The sequence below is a fragment of the Sitophilus oryzae genome, unplaced genomic scaffold (genome assembly GCF_002938485.1).
Source record: "Sitophilus oryzae breed Bouriz unplaced genomic scaffold, Soryzae_2.0 scaffold_1060_pilon_pilon, whole genome shotgun sequence".
NCBI classification, from domain to species: Eukaryota; Metazoa; Arthropoda; class Insecta; order Coleoptera; family Curculionidae; genus Sitophilus; species Sitophilus oryzae.
In genome coordinates, this window is record NW_022145683.1 from 542,603 (window position 1) to 567,317 (window position 24,715).

Genomic DNA, 24,715 nt, shown 5'->3' on the forward strand with positions numbered 1-24,715 from the left:
GTTTTATTTAACATAATCATTATAAAAATATACATATTATTAAAAACATATTATTCAGTACTTGAATACCGAGTATTGAAATTATCCTATTATGCCCTTACACTAGAAGAAAGTAGAAACCCCTTATAGGTTAAACCGAGCATGCAACGAAGATCGCCGCGCACAATAAGTAACGAAGTTCCACGTCAAGCCCAAGTCTTCCAACCTGTACACAAAACAACGATTATAAAGTAACGATACTAAGTACCAAAGTCACGAGTCTAAAGTAACGAGTCCTATTACCAATAGTAGTAGTTACGAGTCCATAAAAGTAGTTTACATCACTAATGGAAAGCACGAAATTTAAGTTAGTTTGTAAATATTCCCAGTATATTGTTAGTAATAATAATTTAGAACCAAATTTTTAATTTATCGTTTTTAGCAGGGGTTTGCTATTGACTTTTTTAATTATAATTTTTACATTTATATATATTTAACTTATTTTTCATTTACACCAAAAATTGTGATTTCAGTTTGTTTTTATACTAAATTATAAAAAATTGTTAACTTTTTATTTTTAATAGTTATTAATAAATTTGTTGTTATACATTTTTTTATTGTTCTTTTTAGCTGTCATCATTTCCAAGCGTTCGTTGTTTCATTTTGGAAAAGCAAGGTTCAAGGCAGGTAAAATTTTTCCTTTTGAATAAAGTACTAAATTGGTACTTTTTAAATACGTATTTCAATTTGTTTCAAAAAAATGTTACTGTGATTTACTAGGGTCGGCATTTTTGGTCTTGGGTGCCGATTTCGTGTGTACAAAGAGTTCGGTCAATTAGAGATGGGTTGTTATTTAATCTGTTATTTAGAAATAACATAACGCAACTGTTGCTAATTCTAATAAATAACAGATATAAAATAACGACACGTAGAGATCGACCGCTCGTGATACGAAGTCGGCGCTCAGCATCGCCACGAAATTTTAATCGGCTCGAAGCAATTCCAAAAAAAATACTAGTATCAAAAATCGCAGCTATTTCGACAACCATCGAAAAAGGACGGCCTAGATACAGGGACGCAGATAGCACAAAGTGGAGAACGCCGTATGGCAAGCGCCGCTGCATCGGTCAAAAATATTTCACAATTAAAAAACACTGATAATTCAAAAATAATTTCCATCCATAGCAGTCTAAAATTTGCGCCAGTGTCAGGTTAAAATAAAACACCCATTTTTGTATAATAGATTTTATTAGACATTGCCACAGGGCTTCACTTAATAATATAATATGTAAACAGTTTGTTTGCAGATGATAAACAAATAAGAAAAACAAACTCTTTTGCCTTTACTATCTTTTTTCTCTATCTCCCTCGCTCTTCGAACGGCTCTCAAACTATACAAGAAATAATGTGCTTATTATAAAGAAACATCGTTATATGATTAACACAAACCACATCGTCTAATAACAAACATTAGTCTGAAACCTGAAGCAAAAATTAGTTTTTTTGTTTACCTGAGTTTTTTACATTTTATCATCGTACTTTCTTTTCGGAAACGAACTATATAGAAGAACGCTGAATGTGCGGAGTCCGCTCCAAACGATTTTCAAAAAAAATACAGTCGTACGTCTGAAGTGGACTCTATTTTTATACAAATTATTATTGAAAAAAGTACGGTCCTGTACGGCCAAAGTAGTTTAAAAAAGATCGAACAATTTTATCAGACACGACACATCACTAACCTCAACCAATATCATTCAGCTTCCTTTTTTTGTTCCACAGTATGTCCCCCAATTGTCTTTACAAGAGGAAACACTTTTTTATTGTTAACATTTCGAGAATAATGCACTCTCAATAAGTTTTTGCTTCTACTAAAATGGTTAATTTCGTTTATAATTTTCCAAATTTCCATACCGTTTTAGAGAAAAATAAAAAATAAAACGCGTTTCTATGGTCATATCATTTCGTTGTAGATCTGATCTGTTGTTCTCTGATAGATGGTTATTATTAATTTTTATTAACGTCATATTTTTTGCTGTTTTAAAATATTAAAGAAGTATATTGAACTAAATAAATTTTGTACTTCTTTTAACATATTAAAACAGCAAAAAATATGGCTTTAATCAAAATTAATAACTACAATATGAAAAAAAAAAGGCGCCAGAATTGGCTATGAAATGGAGATCGCTGTCATTTTATATGGAAAATTATATGGAGACTGTCATGGATCGTCATTTCCAAGCTAATTGGACATCATTTTAGTTTCGATCATACGGCATATTTTCATAAAACTCAAACTATATTCTCATATTTTTTCTCTAAAACAGTCTGGAAATTTCGAAAAGTATAAACGGGATTAACCATTTTTGAACAAGCAAAAACTTTTATGAAGAATGCATTTTTCTCAAAAAGTTAATAAAAAAGTTTTTCCTCTTATAAAGACAATCTAGGAACATGCTATATAATGGTATACCCTATAATCAAATAAAAATTACGTGACAGTATTTTATGGTTGCAAAAAAATTGATGGTTCATATTTGCATAGTGTGACGTCATTTTGATTTGATCACAGGGTACGTCGGCAACGTGTAGTACAGCAAGAACCCGAAAAAAACTACCAAACATTTTTGCCAAAGGAAAGAACACTATATAACTTTGAAACGGAACTAAAATTTAACATTTTTTCTAAATAAGTGCGGTTGGGTCATCGGTTGCTCCAAAACGTTCATTATTTTACTAAATTGATGATTTCAATTCTCTTCAGAAGTAAATTTCGGAGTGCCTTTGTTCGGAGAATATTAGCATATATTAACACCTTTATAAATCAAAATATCTATTTTGTTTTTGGATTAAACTCAAAATTTACTTTGGGACTATTGAAAATAATACTTCTATTAAATAAAAATCAGGCTTGATGTTTTTTTAATGTTATTTTTATATTAAGTTAGGTTGTAATAGGGATGGGATCTTTCCGATATATCGATACATTACCGATAGATCCAAATTTATTATTGTGATTATTTTTTATTTATCTTTTTAAAAATCTGAATATTAGTTATTATTGATAGTTATCGATGAACCAATAACTAACGGTAATTTGATAGTTATCGATATGTCGATAAATGTCGACATACCGATAACTAAAATTCATCGTTAGGTGAATTATCGCTCATCCCTAGATAGATATGTAGCTTTTATTAAAAACAGAACGCCACAGAGCAAGCGGTGACCCAATCCAGTAGAAACAAAAATACCTACGAAGTAAAGATTGCAATTCTACGGTCCAACTAAAGAAATATGCTCCAAACGAGAATATTTCTATATTTAGACGCTTTTTCCGATCTCTAGACTAAAAAAAAAATAAGAAGAAACAAGTAAACAATAGATATAAGCTATATACATAACAAAGAAGCTAAAATGACATTACATATCTAATAATTTTTATTTATTTTTTTTTCTCGATAAAAATTAATTTTATGTTGGAAATAGAATATTTCGGTGGCAATAAAAGGTAAAATGGTAAATTAGCACGGACTTGGGTCTAGTCTTCGATTGGAAGTTCTTTTGGTTTTGGTTTACCGCCGAGTAGGGTTGTTCGACCGACGAGAAACGGCCTGTGCAGCTGTTGTCGATGTTGTCAAATTGTGCGAACGAAAAACGGCGCTCGAGCGTCCTTCACGATCTACGCCACTGACACAATACACCAGCTCGAGCATCTAGAGCTCTCGATAGTCCAATTTCTACCGGCAGACGGCTCTAGGACCGGAAAATTATTCAGCGAATGTTACCTATGTTTAGTATAAAATTTGATGTCCTAGGATTTAATATCACCGTGTGTAAAGTTTGATTCTCTAGGACTAACAACTAACAGACGCTTGTAGAAATGCAAAATTCTTCAGCAAGCTAAAAAAATGCTTCCACACTTACATCCATGTTTTGGTGTTGTGTCTTAAACTGATGTCTTAGGATTAATTTGATGCTCTAGGATCAAGAAGCAAATGTAAATGTAATAAAATTGTACAGCGAAAAATAAAAAGAAAGCTTGTGCTACGTAAAAAATGTATTTAGGATCATTCTGAAACTGGTGCACTAGGATTCCACATTTCTACATAAAATTTGCTGATGCTCTAGGGGCTAAGAAGACTATGTAGAAATTAATATTAATACAATTAGAGAAAAATCGTGTTTTTTGATAATTCAAGTTTTAATGAACACCAAATGTTCTAGGACATTTCAATATAAAATTTGATGTGTTAACACTACATACTTATGAGTGACAAAATGTAAAATTGTTCACCATTATATAAATATGAGGCTGGCTTATAAAACAATTTGATGCCCTAGAATGTCATACTCCAGGGTAAAATTTAATGCTCTAGGACAAACTGTTGTGTAACTATTTAGACAAAAAATTAGAGATTTTCCCTATGAGCGAGTAGCGATGTCAAAATTTTATTAAATAAGATAAACTTGTGCTATGTAGAAATATTTAAAAATTATAAGACACCAATAACTTAAAATTTAATTTACGTCCATTTGAGTATAAAATTTGATGTTCTAGGACTATTTCCAAGCACCTAAATGATAAAATTGGCTTAAGATAAAAATGCTTTAGATTATGTAAGAACACTCTACAATTAAATGCCCTGAACAAAAGGTCAAAAATACATATTTTAGTGCAAAATTTGATGCTCTATGGCAAACAAAATTTTTTAAGTTAAAATGCATGAAGGATAAAACTTGCATTGTTGAAAAATGTTCCTTAATTTGGTGATTTGAAATTATTGGTTTTTTGCATTTTAGTACAAAATTTGATGCTGTAGGATTAATAGGTTTCTGGGTATTTACCATACCGTTAAAATATAAATCCATGAGATAAAAAAACTTGCGTCTGTAGAAAAACGTTTGGTGATCTAAAATTTGACCTTTTTCTTACAAGTTGTGGAAATTTTATGCTATAGCACGTTCCCGACTATTTTTATAGCATTAAGATATTTGATGATGCCTTTAAATTGTGACGTTAAAATATGTATACTAAACTAAATGTAAAATTTGATTACCTAGGATTAATAAACTGACAAAAACTACAATTTAGTATAATCCTAGACAGTCTAAAATTGAACTTTTGCATTTTCGTGCAAAATCTGATACTGTAGGATAAACACCTGTTCCCGAGTATTTTTATAGCATCAAACTAATTGATAATACCTATCAGTTCCAGATACGTATGTTAAGCCAAATGTAAAATTTAATGCCCTATGATTATTAAACCGCTGACAGCTAAAATAGCAAGTGTTAAAGTGTCTAGTATTACTGCCGAAAGCTAAAATTCAGTAAAATTCATAAAAGATAAAGAGGAGCTCGGAATGCATGTAAAAACATTCCCCAATTAGATGATTTAAAAATAAACAGGTACATTTTAGTGCAAAATTTGATGCTGTAAGTAAAAAAATCTGTTCCCGAGCATCAAAACATTTGATAATGGCTTTAAATTGTCAGGTTAAAATACGTATGTTATAGCAAAAGCAAAATTTGATGTCCTAGGATAAATGGCAGCTAAAACAGCATTGTGACATAGCCCAAACCAGTTAAATCATTGTCAGGGAAGCAATTTTTTACAGAAAATTAGCCTATTTAGGAGCTTTTTCGCACAACCGTCTGTGCTACGTTAGAAATTGGACTAGGAAACTGCGCCCCGGACGCGGGCCACTCCCGGAGGTTTGGTGTCCGCCCGCGGCACTTTATATTGTCCTGGGGGCGCCGCCCCGCGCGAACGCGAAGAACCCGCGCGGGCGGCCTTGTGGCGGGGCTCAGATTTTCTGGATCTTCTCGCCGACGACCACTGGATTGTTGCGCCGAATCTCCTGCGCGCCCATCTCCCGGTAGTTGAAGCTGCAGTCGTGCTTGTCGCTGTACCGGTGCACGGCGCAGAACAGACCGCCGCATCGGCACTCGAAACCTGCGCAAACCAAAAAGAAATAGGTATATTTCCATAGTCAGTTGCCCTGGTGTGGGGCTCTTAATTTCGGGCATTAATTAATAATCGTCTGGGCAAACAACTTCAGAGTCCCACACCAGTTCAAATGACTTGGGAAATACTTTAATTATTGTTGAATTTACCGGATACTTTTCAAAAGCGGCACATTATTAAAAAAAAAAAAAAATATAAGTCGCTTCTTGTTTAACCGGAAATTATTAAAAAAGTATTTTACCTTACTTGATAGAAAATGACATATGGAGTGGTCAGAATTAAAATGGAGGAAGTCCAATTTCCTACTATTTTCAGATAATCGTCTTCATACGTTTATAGAATATTGTTTTTTCCAGTAGAGAAATGAATCAAGTCATACTTCTCGCATTAAGCAGCTATAGCCTGTTTATCCAAGTTGTTTTATTTTAATTAAGTAACATTAAACAATTTTAACTCTCATTTTCTCCATAATTACATTTTAGGACTTGCTTCAGTTCACTTCAGAATCCCTCATATATCATATGTCAACTTGACAGTTTCACTTTTAAAAATAGTATTTTAAATTTTTTAGATGCCCACTATCAACACACGGTATGTATCTTAGAATAAAAAGGCTAGGGAAGGAGTATAATATTTATATATTCATGCATTTTCAATAAATCAACATCACAAGCTCATCTTTGACAGTTTTGTTTGACGTTTCAATCCCCACATTTGAATTTGATTTAAAATGTTACAGTTTTGTTGGACTTCTCTGGACTTACTTTATGATATTTATTATTTATTCTACAATTGGTTTTGTTTAGAGGTAGTAAATCTAGAAGAGTATTGTGTGTATCAGAACTTAAATTAACAGTGACATTATTGCAAATTCCAGAAAGACTGTAAAATAGTTGTGCAGCGTGCGGTAGATCTCGGTCAAAAATTGAATAATGTCTGGTAAATAACTATATACACTCAGAAGCAGAAAAACGCTATGGAAGATTCTTCAGCGAATGTTATCCACATTTTCCTGTAAAATCTGGTGTCTTAGGATTTAATATTACCATGTGTTAAGTTTGATTTTTAGGACCGCTTGTAGAAATGTAAAATTTTTCGTTAAAAATGACCACAATTACATTGTGATAAATCTGATGTCTTAGGATTAATTTGGTGCTCTAGTATTAACAATTTTCTGAATATTAAAATGAAATAAAATTGTCCAGCAAAAGATAAAAAAACGATTATGCTACATAAAAATGTACTATGGCTAGATCAATCTGAAATTGGTTCACTAGGATTAAGAAGATTGTGGGTAGAAACTATTATTAATACAATTAGCTAAAATTCATGTTGTTTCACTAATTCAAGTTTTAATGAACTATTTGGTGCTGTAGGACTTTTAAACAATTTTATGTCGTAGGATGTCGTACTCCAGGGTAAAATTTGATGTTCTAGAACAAACTGGTGTGTAGATAGTTTCCCCATGCTTTAATTAATATTTGGTGCTATAGGATTAACGCATTTCTGAGTAGCAATACGAAAAACTGTTCAGTAGATAAAATAGTGTGATGTAGAAGTGTACAATATGCTCCCTCCTTAATCTTTTTATTGTAAGGTATTAAGGGTGTCTTGGGTGACTTACCGGTTAGTCCGACCTTCTTGCGACAGGTCGCGCACCTGTTCTTTTTCTTCTTGGAGTCCTTGTCGCTGTCCTTGTCGTCGGTGCCGCTGCCCGGCGAGTCCGACACGTCGGCGGGGGACGCGGGGCTCGGGGAGGGGGCGTCGTCTTCGAGGGCGGCGACTGCGGAGCCGCTCGTGGCCGAGGGGGAGGCTTGGAGTGAGGCGGACTGCAATTCCTCGCCGATCTAAAACAACAGTTTCGTTTTAATAATAATAGTAATTATAGATATTTATTTTAATAAAAGCCAGTATAATACAATGACCAAAGAATTCGAGAACTAATAACACCAGAGACCAAATTGTTACCATACCTCCAAACAGTGCTGTACCACATATCTTTCTTAACCTACCTGCTTGAAGAGATATTTATATTTTCGATAAAAGTTCTGACTACGCCTGTGGTGTATGCTGCTTATTTATGTGGTATCAGACTAATTAATTCCAAAAAAAGTTTACTACACACAACAAACTATTAAAAATCGATAAATTGTCGCTGGTGAGATATCCGTTTAACACTACATAGTAAAACTTTATTGTATAGGGTGTCCCATTTTCGTGTGTTTTATGGTGTTTCTCGTTTATGAGTAGAGATACAGAGATGCGGTTTTCACATTAATGTACTACTTTTTAATGAAACTAAAGATGCTACATATAGATGTCTTAGCCTCCTTGGTTTTTGAAATACAGGGCGAATTTGAAAATATTGCATTTTTCGATCCCCTTCGTGTATTTCGGTTATCTTATAACTTAGTTTAGTTTCATAAAAAATTAGCGATAATGTGACAACTGCATTTTTGCACCTCTATGAATAAACGAGTTATCCAATAAAACACAAGAAAATGGGACACACTGTGATTTGGAACACTGATTTGTTTAGATAATACTGGAGTACTCTTTTATAATTATGGTGCTAAGTCAGTATAATTATTACAAAAATAAATATGTCTGATATTCATAGGGTCTCTATAAATATGGATAGGTAATTGATTATATAACAATTTATAACAAAGTTGTTAAATAGGTGCTTCCTGGACACTAACTAAAATAAATGACTTGGTTTTACATGAAATTTCTGAATCTTTCAACTTTTTGAAGTGAAAGAACTGCAGTGCAAGATTTGACATATTTTACATTTTGTTTTTGATGGAATATCTATTATGGTTTCCCAGATCTTAGCGGTCATCCTTAAATTTGGGACACTCTGTATAATAAATTATTTCAATACGACAGTAGTAGACCAAGTCGAAAAAACTTTCAATTTTCTTCCAGGCGGACTCAAGGCAATTCTTCAAATTTGCTAGACTATAAGAACAATAAATACCTAGTTGTTTATTATACTTCTTATCATTCCGATAATAATAGTTCAATGGGACACCGACTTTACCCACTTTTTTGTAGTTCAAACCAGTATTGCATTGTGCGTCAATAAATAAACAAGCCATCACCGCATAATATACAATATACAATAAACAAACGCGTCTCAGTTCAAGAAATCGACAAACTTATGCGTTGCATATTATAGATCTACTGTGTCCCCCGTTCTTGAGTTATAACTCATCATACAGTCTCAGGGCTTTGACAAAAGCCAGTATCTGAGACGGTTTTACAGGTTTCTTCTCCTTCTCCGATATCAGTCGTACCAAAGTTTATGACAAGAATGGTTGTCGTCTCGGCGCACTCAGTGCTGAAGTGTTCTGGTCTTTTCGTCATTTTTTTTTAATCTACTGAGGTGTTCATTGAGGAGACAGTGTTAAAAACCCCGTGACAATCCTAAGATTGTTCTTCCTTAAATCAAGGAAAATCTTTGATTTTTCTCGGTCGTAAGTGCTTAAGACTTAAGAATTTTCTTCAAGCGTCTTAGACCTTTGGAGAATACGCATTCCAGGTTACGGATGGGGTCTACTAGGTTCTCGAATTTTGTTTTAAGTTGGTTTCCACTTGAGAAATAGAGCGGTTCTGATCCAGTTAATAGAGTTGTCGCTCCTTTTCTAGCTAGATTAGTTTCACATAAAATAAATAATATTTTTCGTAATTAAGTTAACTTTACCACTGCCAGCATTCAAAAATTAAAAAATTTTATCAGCTCTCTTAAACCTCCTTCACAACAAATCCAAGAATAAACAAATACCTTTTATTCTTTTTAAATCTTAGGCTATCCTTTCTTTGGGAACTTTAAAATTGAATAATTTTAAACAAATTCAGCGCTCAGCTACCTGTAACTGATCTTCAGCCTGATTCTCGGCGTTCTCTAGAAAGTACTGATCGCCTTCGACTTCGGCTATGCTTCCTTCCGAACCCGATGTCTTCGATGACGATCGACTCAAATTCTCTTTTGACATTCTACTACATACTTGACAATTTTGACGTGACATTGACAAACTGTCAATTCCGTCAAATATCTACCTGTTTCTATCAAAAACTCGTTTATTCAGGTAATACCTTTGAATAAGAAGACTAAGGAAGGAGCATATCAAAAATCTTAGGTCCACCGCGATGGGACTCAAATATGGCCGTCTTAAATTCCGGTTTATCAGTGCCGTTCTAATTTTATTTAAAAAATGTAAAACTATGATGTAGGGTAGACGTGGGGTAGACTCAATAATTTTTTTTAATTTTACGTTGTGAATAAATGTTGGTAGTTATTAAAATTGTTATAAAAACATATTATTATAATAAAAATAGATAAGTTTTAATAATTATTTATTAACACAAACATCCGATACGCTACTGAAGCAGGTAGTCAAATTGCCGTATCTAAATTCTTTGACATCTAATCTTTGACAAGTAGTAAATAAAAGCAAAAATGCAAGACAAAATATATAATTAGTTAATTTAAGTGAATTTCAAAAATGATCAGTTTACTACACGTATGTATATTATATAGTTACTTACTAGCGAAAAGTTGTTCCATTATTTCACTCGATTTTTGCCTAGATCTACCGCACGCTACACAACCAACTATTTTAGAGTCTTTTAACATAATATTATAACGGGTCAGTGTTAATGTAAGTTCTGCCACAATTTCAATCTAGATTGACCTTTATACAACTATCAGTAGTAGAATAAATAATAAATAACAAAAAATAAGCTCCGTAAAGACTGACAAATCCACAAAATTTCAAATCAAAATCAAATGTGTCAAATGAATAGTCAAACAGAATTGTCAAGGATCCCCACCCTAGAGTCCCTTTTTTCCGCCCACCATGCATGAATACATGGATAGCATTATGCTCCTTCCTTAGCTTTCTTATTCAAAGGGTAATACAATATTTTGTGGCGGTTACTGGTGTATTATACAGTTCCCATATATGCTCGTTATACAGGGTGACCCATCGAAAACGTTCCGCAAGGCATAACGGCCAGGGTATTTAATTTTTCAAAAAATCCAAAAACACGTCAATTTTGTTTGTGAGGGGGACAACTTTTGCCCCAAAAATGATTGCAAAATCTTCAACCCTCTAAGCGGGGGTGTCATCCCCCAATTTTTTTTAAATGGGAAGGGGAGTCAAGTGGTACCGCAATGAAAAGGGCTTTCTATTCTCTATACTTCCCCGTTTCGTTTTTGAAAATCGGTCGAGTCATTGAGAAAATATGAAGGATTGAAATTTGAAATGTTTATTTAAACATTTATCAGAGTAAATGATAAGGATAAATTCCTTCGACCAATTTGAAGTTTTTTCTTATTATTTCTAGATGTTTACGCATTTTTTCACTTCCTACAAGGTTGAACGATCAGGTGCGGTAGATAGCTTGATAGCTGTTCTGTGACTTGTGCGTTGAAGTTCTTCTCAATATCGTTAAACCGACCCGCAATAGAATTTCCAAAAATACCAGCCCACACGTTCAATTTCTGAGAGTTTTGTGTGTGCACCTGGTGAAAAACCGTGGGGTTGTCCTCAGTACAGTACCGACAGTTGTGCCGATTAACTACACCGTTCAAAAAGAAAGTACACTCATCCGAAAAACACACATTAAATAGGAAATTATTATCATTCGCCACTCGTTAACTCATAGTTTCACAAAATTGCAAGCGACGATCAAAATCGTCTTCGTTGAGTTCTTGTACCAACTGAATTTTGTACGGGTGGAACTTGTGTTTTAATATCCTTTGGACACTTGTACTATTCACGCCGGTCTCATTGGCTAATTTTCTTGTACTCAGCGTACTATCCATGACAACTTGGCCCTATACGAATACCTCCATAGCTTCATTTACTACAGTTTCCCTCTGCCTCTTTTTATTCATAACGGAACAAGTTGCGCGAAATTTTGCTACTAACTCGCGAACAATTTTACTATAAAGGTGTTTGGCAGGATGGCGTTCATTGAATATCTGCGCAACCCGATTGCCACATTCACTATTTTTAATAAAGTTCGATTATTTCCACTTTTTCTGCAAGTGAGTAATATTAATGATAATTGTTAAAAAGTTTAACGACATTGAGAAGAACTTCAACGCATAAGTCACAGAACAGCTATCTAGCAACTACCGCACCTGATCGTTCAACCTTGTGGCAAGTGAAAAAATGCGTAAACATCTAGAAATATTAAGAAAAAACAGAAAATTGGTCGAAGGAATTTATCTGTATCATTTACTCTGATAAATGTTTAAATAAACTTTTCAAATTTCAATCCTTCATATTTTCACAATGACTCGACCGATTTTCAAAAACAAAGCGGGAAAGTATAGAGAATAGAAAGCCCTTTTCATTGCGGTACCACCTGACCCCCCTTCCCATTTGAAATCAATTGGGGGATGACACCCCCGCTTAGAGGGTTGAAGATTTTGCAATCATTTTTGAAGCAAAAGTTGTCCCCCTCACAAACAAAATCGACGTGTTTTTGAATTTTCTGAAAAAAAAAAATTACTCTGGCTGTTATGCCTTGCGGAACGTTTTCGATGGGCCACCCTGTATATTACATTACATTACAGCGCTCGGCTCAAGTCAATCTCCGCCTTTATAGGAATATTGATGTATAAGAAAAAAAATCTAAAATGTTACCTGTAGAGATTCAGCTGCAGAAGGTAGTGGGCTCACTGTGGGCTGAGCCGTTGAGGTGTCACGGTAGGAACTGAGGCTAGCTGGCGTGTTCGTGGGCAACTGTTGTTTCTTTCTTAGTTGTTCCTAAAAAACACACATTAATAAATATAAAAAAACATCAATACTGACGGACTTAGCGATCAAGGCACATCCAAAACCGTTTGGTCTAAAAGCAAGAAATTTTGCACAAATATTCCTTAAGCGACGCAAGATTAGCAAAGGCACAGCCTTTACTATCTCATAGACAATATGAAGTAAATCAATCCGCGTAAATCATATTGAGCGCCTTATTGGAAATATTATAACGGGTGTTTCTCAAAAATGGTTGGATGGTTTCTCAAAAATGGTTTTCTCAAAATGGATCATACAGTATAAGGAGTTAAATGGAAGTGCAGGGCTCGGTTAGGTTCTGAATTTCGCCTTTTCCCATTTAAAAGTGGTTGACTGTTTTGTTTGAAATTTTTTGGTTATATGGTTTATGTTTTTTTATCAGCGTGATATTTTTTTGTAATAGTTCTATTTTTATTTGGGAATAAAGACATTTTATTATTATTATAACACATAAATTAGGATTAATTGACGTATTCAATTGTTTTCGGTCAATTCCCGTTTCACCAGAATTTACTACTACTTTTGATTTTTAAATGACACCCTCTGTATTTTTTTACTTTATTCGATAGAAAATGACACTCTGAATAGAATGACATATCATATGTCAACTTTTAACGTTATCGCTAAAAAATCGTATTTTAAATTTTAATCTAGAGTGCCGTGGTTGTGTTAAAAACACTTAATTTTTAATCAAGGAGTCTTGGAAAAATATACTTGATTGTCTAATGTTTTCGTGTTTTGTTCTGGCCGGTTAGAAGATGCCCAAATCGTATATATTTAATCATATCTCAATTTTTTCAAATGGAACAAGGGTGGCTCATTAGCATATTTGGAAAAAAGCATTTTTTACGAATAATTTGGTACCACAATAGTTGTCGAAAATGATTTAAATATATTGTTAGGTAATCTCTAGAATAAAAATAACAGCGCTTTCAGATGGAGCGGACCGTCCGCGCGGATGTTTTTTTTTAAGATAGCCGTCGACGAACTCATCCGGACGGAACATGTATGCTCCGGACGCGACGCGACCCATGTGGAATTGTTCATATAAACTCATGGTACTTGCTCGAAGTCGCGGACGCTCCGCTCCATCTGAAAGCACAGTTAGTGCGAATATTTTTGTTCGATTAGTAATGAGTTATATTGCAATATGAGAAAAAATGTTTTTTGCCTACATTTACATGCACGGCACTGATACAATGGTTCTTGGAGTGACATCAGTACGAAGCATGTAATAATGTTTTAGATTATCATTCACATTTTCAATGGTTTTTTTTTCGATTGAAATCGATAATTATTATTAATAATAATAAAACATCCCCCGTTCTCTCTAAACATTATCCACTCCACTTACTTTGTAACACAGGGAGCACAGTCCGTCCGTGGCCGGACTGCCGTAGAAGCCACATCCGGACCGACAGAGGGCCTGCATGGGGTTGGACTCCCTCTCCATGTCCGTGGCTTTGGGGGAGGCCCTTAAAACTTCTCTCCAAAAAACTAGTCGCGTCGCCCTACGCCGAGGGGAGCGATGGCGTGCGCCTCTGGATCGGGCGGCGAGTCTGCGCCCTGGGGTTGCGGTTGGCGGGGGTCAGGGGCGTGCCTCGATGCGTGTCACGCGCTGAAAACGAGAAAAAATCGGGATTAATTCGGGTTGGTGTGATTTAAGAGACTAATAATGTAAAAATTGTAATGTAGAAAGTGAAAAGTCAAAATTTGAATGGTGTCAGTGTCACAGAGAGACAAACGAAATGATTGTGGAATTAGGTTTGGATAATATACAGGGTGGTCTGAACTGCATTCGGGAAACTTGGGCATATTTTGCAGATAAAAATAAGTAAAAGTTCGTATAAATACGTGTCCTAAAATGCTTTTTTTAGAGGGGTGTAGAAGTTTCATTTTTATTTCGATTTTTTCCGAATAATTTCATAACTAACGTGGATATTTGAATGAAAATAGGTATACAAAAGTATTTGGGAGTTTTTTGACTTTTGACATGGAAAATTTTATTTCGATGTCCATATGACTCCTACTTGCAGGGAGCTCTACCTATAGTTCATATCATATAAACTTTTAGTCACGTGATTAAGGCGCCACAGCGTTGCCCACTTTCACATATTTTCTTTTAATCAAAATATTTTAGGAAACACAAATAAATTAAATATAAAAAATATATAAACAGTTATTATTGACATCAACAAAACTCACCTCCTTAACAGCACTTACGAGACATAAAAAGTAATTACTACCGCTTTCCCGTTCAAAATATTCTAATAAATTTGCGATGACTTTTTACGGCTACTAAGCTATCTTGTACCACTTCCCTCTAAAAGAGGTTCTAAAAATAACAATGTTCGACTGCAAGGTCTGCTAGTAAAAAAAAATTAAGCTTAAAATATCCCAACACAATTCATTTAAACCAAAAACTCGTAATACAAAACAAAACTGTCAAAACGAATGACAATGTCAGGAAATAAATAAATAAATGTGGCAACTTGACATCTTTTACAGCAGAGCTACCACCTAAATCCCGAGCGGAAAATATAAATTGCAGTTAGTCAGCCCGGCGCCGAATATGTCCATGGTAGTCAACAAAGAATTTAAAAATCGCGCCTCGATTACGTAACTAAAAGTTTAATTGGTTTGGTTAGCTCAGAAATTAATTGAAAAAAAACGAAACAAAAATGAAACTTCTACACCCTGTATCTCCGAAACGAAGTATTTTAGGCCACGTATTTGTACGAACTTTTTTACCGATTTTTATTGGTAATCTAGAAAGCGAGATATGAAAGTAGTTTCCAAAAATATAATAATATACTGAGTGTTCAATTTAAAACAAGAAAGATGCTACCACTTTTCAAATGACGCGGCAACACAAACAAAATATTTAAGAAAGATGGAGCAGGTGCTTTTATGTAAAAATCCAAATTTTCAAAAAAAAATCGATATTTTCTAATCGAGGCTTTTATACATCGAACTTTTCCTTTAATGTATCGATATATTGGTACTATTATGCATCCATCGATGCATCCCTAGTTGCAACTTCAATTATGCAAACTAAAGAATAACCGTAAAAATATTATTTAATATTATAAACAAATACCTGACACAAATATCGTATTATGTCTTATTTTTTCTCAGTGAAAGAGAAAGGCCAAGTAGACACTTTCTCTAAATTTTGTTTCATTTATACGTAGGTGATATGAAAAGTTTTTGATCTAGATAGTCAAACTACGTACAGGGTGTCCCATATATTTTTTTTATTTTCCGTAAACATGGCATGCCTTTATATAAAATGGCATAAAAACTGTTTACTACAAATCGGTATTTTGTTTCCAGCTAACAACAGACTGAAAGTTCAGGCTTCGATGTTTGCGCAGGCCATTCAAGCAGGGCCTTGTCAGACTAACGGCCTGCAGAGTCGCAGTAGGCCGGAATATACGTACCGGTAAACCTGCACAAACCAGGTTTTGTAACCAAGTAGTTAGTACCAAGTAGGAAAATAACTAGTTTTATGTAAAACTGGCCAGGTAGTTTTACACAAATGAAGAAGAAAATTAAAAATAAAAGATTATACGAGAGGCTGATAGCAAAAGTGGGTTAAAATTTTACTCTCGGCAAAAACGGTTTGCGTTTTTCAGAGGGCAAAAGCGGTTTAAGTAGCAATGAGAGCAAAAATGAGAGAAAGAAACTTTACCGTAAAAATGGGTTATAATTATATGCCACTTTTACTCTAAGATTAAAAATATTCCTTTTTTGTCCGAAGAAAAAATCGTTAATTTACTATTAGATAAAAAAATCTGTTTGCGTATTTGCCAGTCATTTTATTCATGTTCCTCTAGTTTTCTATACAAAAATAACATTTGCACCATATGCAACAAGTAGTGTAAAAATCAACTTTTTATAAGCTTTTATTTAACTTGCTTTGTATGTATGTTTGTTCGGGGCAAATCTTGTAAGCTAAATTAGAACCACTTCCTTTGATTGTAGGAAATTATACATTTTTTTACAAGGCATGACCAGAATTTTTGACAGCTGTTAAAATGGCGGCCAAAATGGCGCCATTTTTGAGGTTTTCGATTTTTTAAAATACTATTATAAAAAATTTATTATAATATAGGTATATTGTGGGTATATACATATGAAAAAAAATATGTGGGCGGCTATCTTGAAAAAATGACAGTTTAATGACATGTCAAAATTTCGAAGTGAACCGATTTTGATAAAAATCGACATAATATATATATATATATATATATATATATATATATATATATATATATATATATATATATATATATATATGGCCATGGGCTAAATATGAAAGAAGCCAAAAAATGAAAAGAAAAATTCAGCTGTCAGAATTGACAGCTGTCCCAAACTAATTTCAAAGTTGTCCGATTTTGATAAAAATCGATATATTGATGCCCCCTACCCCATAGTCGGTTTTCGTTTTATTTGTATCACATTTGAACTGTCAAATTTGACAGCTGTCGTTTTTTTAAGTTCTCCTTTGTTAATGAAAATCGATATACATATTATTAGGATGCCCATAGAAAGTTATTTAAGAAAAACCAGCATAACTAAAAAGTAAAAAATAAATTTTAAGAAAAAGAACTTTTTTAAAAACAAGCTTTTATTTAAATACACAAAAAAGAAAAAAAAACTTTTTCTTTAAAATTTTTATTATGAACTTTATAACGTCATTACATAATTTTAATATTATATTAAATCTTGTCGCGAGATTTGAGTGTACAGTTGCACTCATAAAAATCTGGTACGACAACTTTACTTTAAGTATATACAATATACATGACAATCTAAAACCTGTGTCTACCCTGTCTCATTTTGAAAGTTTGTCTTATGATACACCACTAGAAAAGGAATTACAAGATAAAGTTGTCGTACAACTGTACACTCAAATCTCGCTACAAGCTTTTTATATAATATAAAATTATGTAATGACGTTATAAAAGTTCATAATAAAAATTTTAAAGAATTTTTTTTCTTTTAGTGTATTTAAATTACTAAGAACATAAAATCAGTTCTATGAATTGATTTTTACAACGTTGTAGCTGGGGGGGGTTGGTTTGGTTTGAAAAATATAAAACCCCATAAAAGTATAAAAATATTATATTCTTCCGTATTACACGTGTGACACAATCAATGCAAATACGTATGTGGTCCCAGTCCGCATTTTCTTTTCGAAAAATCGCATAAAAAGAGGGAGTAATTTAATTTTTCTATGAAATATATTTTTCTTCAAATGGCATCGGCGGCGGCGGTCGTGTGTGATATCAAAGCGCGTGCCGAAGTCAAAGGTGCCGACCAGATATAAACTAAACAAGTTATATTCGGAAGTGCACATCTAGACAATGGAAATAATTTTTGTATAATTATATTCTTCACTTTTGAAAATTTCCGAGCCGTTAGGCTTTTATATTTTCCTATAACTAAAATACTGTGTTTTGTAATATCAAACTCATTATCTTATAGGTATAAAAATGTGTGTGAAACACAAAAAAATTATATAAACAGCAGTACAGCAGTGTGAAGCAAAAAATATAAATAATTACTATATCAATAGGTATATACCGTATGATAAAAAAAACGGCATCCAGTTGGCTTGAAATAAACATCAATGACATTCCCCATATAATTTTACATATAAAATGACAGCGAACTTCATTTCATAGTCATCGCTGACGCCGTTCTTTTTTCGGTCATATTGTATCTTTTAAAAGATTTAAATCTTTTTTAAAATAACTTAAGTCGTTAAAAAAGATTTAAGTATTTTAAGTCATCTTTCGAAATAAATGAAATGACTTAAGTCATTTGATTTATCGACTTAAAATCAAATGACTTAAGTCACTAAAATGATTTAAGTCAAAAAAAGACTTAAGTTTTCTGTGAGCTTGCAGCTCTGCTAGAGATGCTTTGCCATACTGAACAACACCATAGACAAGAAAGATAAACAACACACTAAAATAGGTGCAAAAACACGAAATAAAATTTAGTATGAAGTGCAGTTTTACACGGAGCGGAGCATTCGCTCAAACCGTCCGCGCTGCTGATCGTCCCTGTTGTGCCGTTTCACATGGAGCGGGCCGTCCGGCTTCCGCGCGGACCGTCCGTTTATTGAAGAGGTACTATGAGCTTGTATGAGTATTTTGACATGGGCGCGGATGGTCCGCCCGTATGATTTCGTCCAACAGCCATCCGTCGATCCCTTGCTTCGACGGATCATCCGCGCCTATGTGAAAGTATTTATACATTCAATACTCATGGTACTTGTTCAACCAATGGGCGATCTACAGGTGAAAGTACTCCGTCAATTCTTAAAAATACACACAATGGTCCACGATGGTCCGCACATCCGCTCCATGTGAAACAGCACTCAATACTCAATAGTATTATAAAAACGTCCCTTCGATAGTACATAAATACGGCAGCGCGCAGAGGTAAAAAGAACCATTTTCTTATCGTCTATCGAATCTACGTATTATTTTCTTAGCGCAAAACGGGTTAATATTTTATAGCTTTTTTGCCCTGAATATTTTGTCGAACCATTTTTGCGCTGATTAATATTCGATTCACTTTTGCCCAAAGTTGTGATGTATATGCTATTTTTGATCTTAGAGAAAATTTAAACCCACTTTTGCTTTGAACAAAATTTTATCCCACTCTTACTTTCGACCTCTCATACTATATCCGTATGGTAGCACATTTTTAGATAACTTCTTCATTTTTAAGATTTTGATGGTCAAACATCAAAAAAATATACCTTATGTTTAGACTAAATTTTCTCGAAAATAAAGACAATTTAAAATTCCATCAACATGGAAATAGATTGAAGTTTTGTGATTACAATGATATAAAATTTAAATGGTTTCGTAACAAATTGCTTGCTATTATATGGAAAATGTTGAAGCTCTGCAAGCCTTAAAAAAAGATGTTAGGAATTTTAGGTGTGGCTTAACACAGCAGGATCGGGCTAAGCTTTAGGCAGAATTCGGAAACATAATATATACATATTTCCTTCGGCCTCACACCCGCTTTACCCGACTCCTGAGAGCGACCCGAACAGTACAGCGTAACAGACTCTTAAGCAAAAAACAAAACTGGAAACATCGAAACGAGCAAGAGTGCATCTTCCAGGTACCTTGTGAATGTGGTGAGTGGTGAGTCGTATATTGGAGAGACTAAACGTCCTGTAAATGTAAGACTTACAGAGGTAAAACAATGTCAGATATTGCAGACTATGTATGGTCCACACAGAACAATATAAAGTGGCCGGAAGCTCGGGTTGTTCATAGATACCCTCACTGGAAGACGGGTAATTTGAAGAAGTCGTTTTTATAGTAAACAATAAGAACACAGAAGAATTAACATCTTTAGCAATCCTAGTACGGAAATATCCACGATAATAGCAACTGCTGATAAAATACACCAATGCGGACACTGTCTTAGTTCACACTTGATAACGATGTGTAAGTTTAAATAAAGACAATGGAAGTCCGAAATTCTTTTAGTTTGAAACATGCTCTTTTTGAAATTGAAGCAATTTGAACTTCCTGGCGAATGGCGACGCCTCGGGCAGTACCTCTACATCGACCTTGAACGCTTCCAGCGACGTCGTCGGTGCGTTCGATCGCGCCGACGACCCAGTGAAGGGGCCTGGTGGGGGCGGCGGGGCGTAGTTTCGACGGGCGGCCAGAAGAAAAAGTCGGTTGCTTCGTGGAAACTAGGTCGCCCTCTCGCAGTCCCCCCGCTCCGCTTGAGAGTTATTCGATTTTGGCTTTCAATAAAAATATTAAGGAAGGGAGATTATGAGAATACTCATTTTTGACAGTTTGGTTTGACGTTTCAAGTGTTAATTTGATTAAAAATGTTGCGGATTTATAGGGGCTTTTATCAGCTTATTTTAGGTTATCTGAGGGCACGGCAGAGCCCCCGCCAGGTCGAGCCGAGCCGTGCCAGTTCTCTTCACGCAGCAACAGGCGCCGATTTTCACTCCTCTGAAACTTCGTTGTGGATAAAGCAAGAATATTAACTTTTACTAATCATAAGGACCTATAGCTAACTAGGATTGCTAATATATCTGGTAATTAAACCTTATAGTTTATGAATTATCGCTTGTCAAATTTCTTTAATTTCGACAGTGACTCACCAACAGATCACCAATATTCTAAGGTACTTCAGAAGTGTCACAAACTTCAAATCTTGAATTTTAGGTAGTTTCAAGCTTAAATCAGAACCTCGCAATTAGTGGAATGAATTAGTGGTTTTATTAGCGTAGAAGTTCGTTCCTGTAATTTGAATGTCAGAAAGAAAGTCATTCAGAAAGTTAAAATTAGTGGTAGGAACTTTCAATTAGTGGAAAAAGTTAACAAACTTTTAACTTTTCCACTAATTATACTATAAAAATTGCGATGAATGTCATTTTGGGCCTGTTATTATCATCGGTCAAGACAAAATTTGGTTAGACATCAAAAGTTTGTTTTATAAGCTAAATATTAGGCTTTCTCTATAAGCATAAACTGCAATTGATACCACTAATTGCGAGGTTCTGAATGAAGGTTTATACTTTTTAGTTTACGATCATTCACAATGTTTAAAAAACACAAATAAAATTAATAGAATATCCTAGCAACAGTTTGCGTTAGTCAGTTGTATCCATAGAGAAAGCCGAATATTTAGCTTATAAAACAATCAACTTTTGATTTATAACCACAATTTCTCTTGACGGAAGATAGTCATAAACCAAAATGACATTTGTCCCAAATTTTGAAGTATAATTAGTGGAAAAGTTAAAAGTTTGATAACTTTTTCTACTAATCGAAAATGTCTACCACTAATTTTGACGTTCTGAATGCTTACGTTGAAATTGAAGGAACAAACTTCTACGCTAATTGAAGCCACTAATTTATTCCACTACTTGCTTATAACGGAGGGAAAAATGAAAAATCTCGAACTATAATTATGGATTAACTTTTAGCTTTATCTAGCCGCTACAGGTAACTGACTTTCCAGTTGACAAAAAGGTGGAAAACTAGAAATTATCGATTTGATATTGTCTGATTTTATTTGCATATCAATATTACAACAATAATTCAAAGTTTCTGAATTATCGCTAGTCAAACTTCTTTAGTAGCTAAAAAATTAGAAGGATGGACTACAAAAAGAAATGATATCCCATCAAAAAATAGAATGTAAAAAAATGCCAAATCGCAACGCAATTCTTCCACTACAATACGTTGTGAGATTTCATGTAAAACCAAGTCAATTTATTTAGTAACTTTTCACAGTTTTTTAGACGGTCTTCCGTTTTACTCGATACGCAAAACTGACAGCTAAAACGTTACTTATAGACGGGGTTTAAGATTCAGAATAACCTCACTGTAATTCAAATCTTGACACAATATCTTTCCAGCTTTATATACTTTGCATAACCGATAATAAAACGAAAAAGAATCAGAAACAGCCTTAATATTAGGTGCTCCTATTTTATTTATATCGAGATTTACACATTTATTTGGTTCTCAAAGCAAGTGTTTTTTTGTGCTCTCGATCTCCCTCTTTAAGTTCCTTTACCTTACTGAAAGGTGCACGATGAACTTTTTTGAACACCTGGCCCTTTGACTAGACGGAAACGAACAATGGCCAGATGTAAGGTTGTTCAGGCCGGTGTCTCGAGACCCCGTTCAGTTCCTTCTTTTGTTCCACATTGAAAAAAAGAACAGTTGATTGGCACTACTATTTTTTTCTCACTTCTCTTTATTTTTCACGTGAATTCGTCCAATTTATTGACAGATAGCAAAGATTTACTGCTGGGAAATGTTTACAAATGACATATAAACCATAAATACAATTTTAAAGCAAATTTCCATTTTTTATTGTTTTCAATTTCACTAAACCCAATATTATAATCGATAAAACCGCAGATAAAACTTCCAGTATATACACTAGACTTACTAATCCGTCTTATCTGACAGGTAAAATGTTATGTGTAGACGAGGCTTTAGATACACGATTTCCGCAATGTTTGACGAAAACCATCGTCGTGATTCCCTGTTAGTACCGATTCGAGCAGAGTCGTACCGGTTCTCCTGGCCCAGAGAGAGAACCAACCGCTGCTCGCAGGACGATAACCTGCCAAGGTCGTACTCTACGCACACACACCAGCAGAAAGCGCCTCTACGCGGACGAAGGGCGTTCAACCTGAGTTAGCCGAGCTTTTTAAATTTCCTCACACAGCGATAGGATTACACCAAATACCGTTAGAATACTTAGTCCTAATGGGGAAGAGCCAGCTAAATTTTATTTATTTCTGACTGAATTAATATATTTCTTCTTGGATACGTTAACCATAAACAGAGTCATAACTCCGTTGGGACATTATTAACGGGAATGAAGATGATGTCATCATTCCCTCTACGTTTTATAGGTAATAACCACGAAATACAATAGAGATTTTGAGTAAAGTATAAAACGAAAATCAACACTCATCTAACTACTCTAAATAATAACAATACTCTAATAATTTATTTACATTATAAATTAGAGATGAGCAAAACTGCCATTCTCCAATCGAAATTGAAACTGCGATTGCTATTTTTAAATCGCTGCGATTGCGATTTTAATATTTAAATATTGTACTAGGGATATTACCTGTGTATGTATAGTATTTCCGAAGTCAATTGAAAGTACCGAGACTCTTAAATCCTTTGTCCCGACGATGTCGACACAGGCGTCGACAAAGAGAGTGCCGAAATTAAGAATCTCAATCAGTGCCTTCTATTAAAAGATCAGCCTACGGGCGAGATTTATGACGTCACGCTAGTTAGACATAACGGATTAATAAATATGTTATAGAATACATGGAAAACATAATTATTCCTCAGATTTTTGGTTTGTATATTAAAAATGATGTAGTTTACATGAAATATACATAATATACAGTTAATAACTACAACATATATACCTATTTATAGTAATAAATACTTTGGCAAATAAACTTTGAACCATACAAATGCAGCAAATGTTTTACAATGTACAAATAATGAATAGGTACCTAAGATAATGGGTAAAATGTAAATATATTTTAAATTTGGGGGTTTGAAAATCGATCTAATTTAACAAAAAACATTCAATATCTACTAATAGTGATGTATTATTATTTGCATTCACAAAATTTATATTTTGCAAGTATCAATGTTCGAAAAATCATATTTACAAATAATACAATATTATCTAAAAAATGGCGTCAGCGATGGATATGAAATGAAGATTGCTGGCATTTTATATGTAAAATTATTCTAAGATTTTTGATTTTCTTGGGATTTTTAGGTTCGCGAAAAACGCTGATTTAAGTTTTCATTTGGGTTTTCATTATTTTTATTTGGTTTAAAAAAACGTTTCGGCTAACTATAGCCTTCATCAGTGTTGTGTCATATGAGAAAAATAGTGTCGAATATAATCCAAAAAATTACATAGGTATACAATTATAATTCACACCTCATAATGTTTACTGCAATTAATAAACTAATATAAACTAGATGACCACATATTTTTTTAAATTATTATTCTTAACACTAAAATTATCTATATTGACTATGGAGTACGCAGTAAACATTATGTGCGTGTAAATTAAAGATTGTAAAATTCTAGTTAATTATTTTATGTGTACAGTTATTTAGGGAATGTCATCGATGTTCATTTCCAAGCCAACTAGAGGCCGATTTTTTTCGATGATACAGTATAATTCTTACGTAAAATGTAAATAACATTAACAAATTAAAACAAAGAAATATGAATTTCTTAGTATTTTTAGTAACACCTTTATTCTTAAAACTTAATTTTGTATTATGCAAATATACCAATTTTATTGTTATTTTATTCATATTGTATTCAGCTATCACTTAAATATTTGATATTAATTTGGTATTATAAATAA

At 33.8% G+C, this 24,715-nt stretch overlaps 1 protein-coding gene across 3 annotated transcripts in view; it reads right to left on the minus strand.

Moving 5' to 3' along the window:
- Positions 1 to 1,208: 1,208 nt before the first annotated feature.
- LOC115877490 (AN1-type zinc finger protein 6) overlaps positions 1,209 to 24,715 on the minus strand; it is a 56,888-nt gene continuing 33,381 nt past the window's right edge. For 2 of the 3 annotated variants that reach the window (XM_030893681.1, XM_030893690.1), the window contains 4 exons: positions 14,117 to 14,380; positions 12,613 to 12,735; positions 7,572 to 7,794; positions 1,209 to 5,935 (listed from right to left, as the gene is read on the minus strand). In XM_030893681.1, coding sequence (XP_030749541.1) covers positions 5,787 to 5,935; positions 7,572 to 7,794; positions 12,613 to 12,735; positions 14,117 to 14,215 — 594 coding nt within the window. In that variant the 5' untranslated portion in view covers positions 14,216 to 14,380 and the 3' untranslated portion in view covers positions 1,209 to 5,786. Of the gene's footprint in view, positions 5,936 to 7,571; positions 7,795 to 9,822; positions 9,969 to 12,612; positions 12,736 to 14,116; positions 14,381 to 24,715 lie in introns of those variants that run through there. The other variant, XM_030893698.1, reaches the window with a different exon arrangement.